Raw genomic sequence first — 2,906 nt, 5'->3', positions numbered from 1 at the left:
CAACCTCAGCTCAAGAAATCAAAACATGCTATTTCCGAAGTAGATAACGCAGTTGGGTTTTTCCGAACCACGCTGCCGGATGCAGCCTCATCCTAATCAAGTTATCGGTACAAAAACTGCCACTTACCTTCGAAGTGGAAGAGAGATTCTTGGCAACTATACTGACAGCTCCATTCAAACTGAGAGCGGTACTGCTAGACATCTGTTTAGTAGGAGATTCTTTGCTTTTCCCCGAAGCGGTGACCGTGATTCCACGACTGGCCAGCACATTGGCTACCGCCTTGGCGTCCGATTTTTGCGGAGTATCTGCCGGCTTAGGGGGCGGATTCCGCACCGATAGAGTGATCGAATCGGACAGCTTCATAATACTGTTTTCCACCGATTCAGGCCCGCCGTGGACGTTCTCGATTTGGGGCAAGCCCGAGTTCTTCTGCTGGATGCATATCACTTGGCAATCGTCGTCGTCCTTATCGGAGGGAGTCAGCACGTCCACTCTTCGGCGCTTCCCCGGTATGCCCTGATTAGACTCGCGCTTGATTACGGAATGTGCCTTGCTCGGCCTCTGGCCGTTTTGCAAGTTGGTGATTCGTGGACGCGTCGGTCCCCTGATCACTGCACAAGGCCCTGCAAACAGTGTCACATTAGTGTGGGCGTGAAAATCAACTAGCCCGATAGTAAAGAAAATAATCGAGATATCACAAACTTTAGTGATAGACGAAAAAAACCAACCCAAAATATTGGTTAAAGAGAGGACAGTCAGACACAGCAAATAACATTAGAGCAGGATCCAAACCATATGAGTTTAGAATGTATGAATAATTTTCAAGTCAAAAGCCGCCAGAAAATTTACAATTTGATACTTTGGTACTACAATTGGGATACATTGCACAACAGCGCAAAGTATCCTAGTTAGTCAAAGGAACAAAGTCCTAGAAACGCCGAGCAAAACATGAATACAAATCGTCCGGCTGTCTTCTCTATAACTTACGAACTCTTCGCCAAAACCTTACCAGTTCCCCTCGGTCGGATGATGGGCGCTCTCGGCCTGACTCCGGGCGATCGATTCCCCATGGGTGCCCTCAAGCCGCCCGCCCCCCGTGGTACTGGGGGCCGGCTGTGGGGAGGCATGGGGGCCCGGTAGCCGCCCTGCATGCTGTTGGGCGGCTGGCTAGGAGGCGGCATCGGCTGACTTTGCGAAGAAGGAACCTGCAACCTCAACAATTACAGCCACTGAACAGCAGCCATAAGCAGCCGAAACGTACCATGGGGTTGGGCGGCTGTCCACTGGCGTTGATTGGTTGCGGTCCCATCTGAGGCGGCTGCATTTGGCCCATGGGTGCCGGCGGCGGCGCCATCGGCCCCATTTGATGGGGGGGTGGCGCCATGTGCGCCGGTCGTGGATGCTGGGACGGAAAGCCCTGCGCTGGAGGATATGGAGGATATGGAGGCGGCCTGCAAGATAATTTCTATGTGAAACTCAAACGATTTTGCTAATAAACGAACAGAGTTTTGTATTTTACCAATTTTTTTAATTCAATATAAAGTACTTTAAATAGTATCTAGTAGCATGATAAGAGTTGTAAGGAGCCTTTCGCGTACGAATGGAAAAGTTGAATTCAACAACAATGAAAAATAGTTTTAACTTAAAACTTTTGATTCAACCAAAAATCGCTGAATTCAAATCAGCGGGAACAGACGCTCCAGCTGACAACCGCGCAAGATACTACAAAAACTTTCAAACTAATCGCGAATTCCACTACCTACCTAAGGGGGCGCTGCAAACGTACACAAATACCCGTGACGAGTGACACCTCAACAATGACCAGGACTAAATGTAAATAAAATACATGTCAATGTCTCTCGCCAAGCATAGTTTATTCGCGAGTTCAAAAATCCAGACGCCCCCTGGTGGCTAAAATATAACTACAAGTTTAGTAGTAATTTGACAGTTGCTTTGTAGACATTGGTGTTGACATCTGATTGTGATTTGTTTTGTTCTAATCAACTTTTGCAAGCTGTGCAAGTGTAAGTATTGGTTAATGTTACAAATTTCATCTACTCTAATAAACAAACACCTCTGACAAGTCTCAACTGTCACTCGACAACGAGTAATTTGACGTTTCGCAGCATCACGATCGGTAGTTGAACTCGTGAATATTCTTAAATATGAATGGAATATGTCAGTTTCGACAACGATTAGTTGACAGCAGTCTAGAGTTACAAATTAAAACGTCATACGTTCTTAACCCAATTTTCACTATCTGGTGCATTTTCCTGAAAAGCTTTAATGTTAAACTGACATTATAAACGAGCCTTGATGTACTTGGTGTTAAGGGGAAAACACGACGAGTGGCGCATTAGTCGCTGTCTTCAGTAGTAAGCAGGTTAGGTTCGAAATGAGCGCGTGTGTGCAAGTGTTATAAAAAGCCGTTGTAATAATTCAACAATTCAAAAGTTCCTTTTCTTTACAAAATGTTGGTGAGCATCAACCAATAGAATGAGAAACACGACGAAGGAGCTTTAGCTGACACAAAAAGAAGACAAGTGAAGTGAAATAAAATCCTTTGTTCCTATTGCAATGTGGCCTTCTGTTATGGAATAGTTTAAGATCTTTCATACGAAGTTTTTTTGATCATATAAGATAACATGAGAACCTTTGTGAACCAGCTTTATTCTTGTTACAATTTATTGCGGTCTTTGGAAATCTAGTGGGACATATGTATCCCACGGATAAACCCGAGAGAATGTTCAAGTATTCTCTGTCAAAAAAACATATCTCCTCCTTCACGTTTTGCAAAAATTTTTGGAAAACTTTGCAGCTTCGAATTATGTACAAAACCCTAATAATTAATTCTGGGTCTTTTTCCAAAAATATTTCCCCGAACTGAAAATGCGAAAGTTTATAA

The 2,906-nt window shown here is 44.3% G+C and overlaps 1 protein-coding gene across 1 annotated transcript; it reads right to left on the bottom strand.

The window, feature by feature from the left end:
- Positions 1–10: 10 nt before the first annotated feature.
- LOC125505717 (altered inheritance of mitochondria protein 3-like) lies at positions 11–1,846 on the bottom strand. Its single transcript, XM_048670038.1, has 4 exons — positions 1,765–1,846; positions 1,263–1,452; positions 1,011–1,206; positions 11–624 (listed from the first exon to the last, which is right to left on the bottom strand). The coding sequence occupies exons 2-4, from the start codon at positions 1,383–1,385 to the stop codon at positions 29–31; spliced, it is 915 nt and encodes a 304-aa protein (XP_048525995.1). The 5' UTR covers positions 1,386–1,452; positions 1,765–1,846; the 3' UTR covers positions 11–28.
- Between the last annotated feature and the right edge of the window lie 1,060 nt (positions 1,847–2,906).

The sequence above is a fragment of the Dendroctonus ponderosae genome, unplaced genomic scaffold (genome assembly GCF_020466585.1).
Source record: "Dendroctonus ponderosae isolate FM_Combo_2020 unplaced genomic scaffold, Dpon_F_20191213v2 Dpon_F_20191213_950, whole genome shotgun sequence".
In the NCBI taxonomy this organism is placed as follows: domain Eukaryota; kingdom Metazoa; phylum Arthropoda; class Insecta; order Coleoptera; family Curculionidae; genus Dendroctonus; species Dendroctonus ponderosae.
Note: the sequence above shows the minus strand (reverse complement) of the source record. Positions and strands in the feature narration are given on the sequence as shown.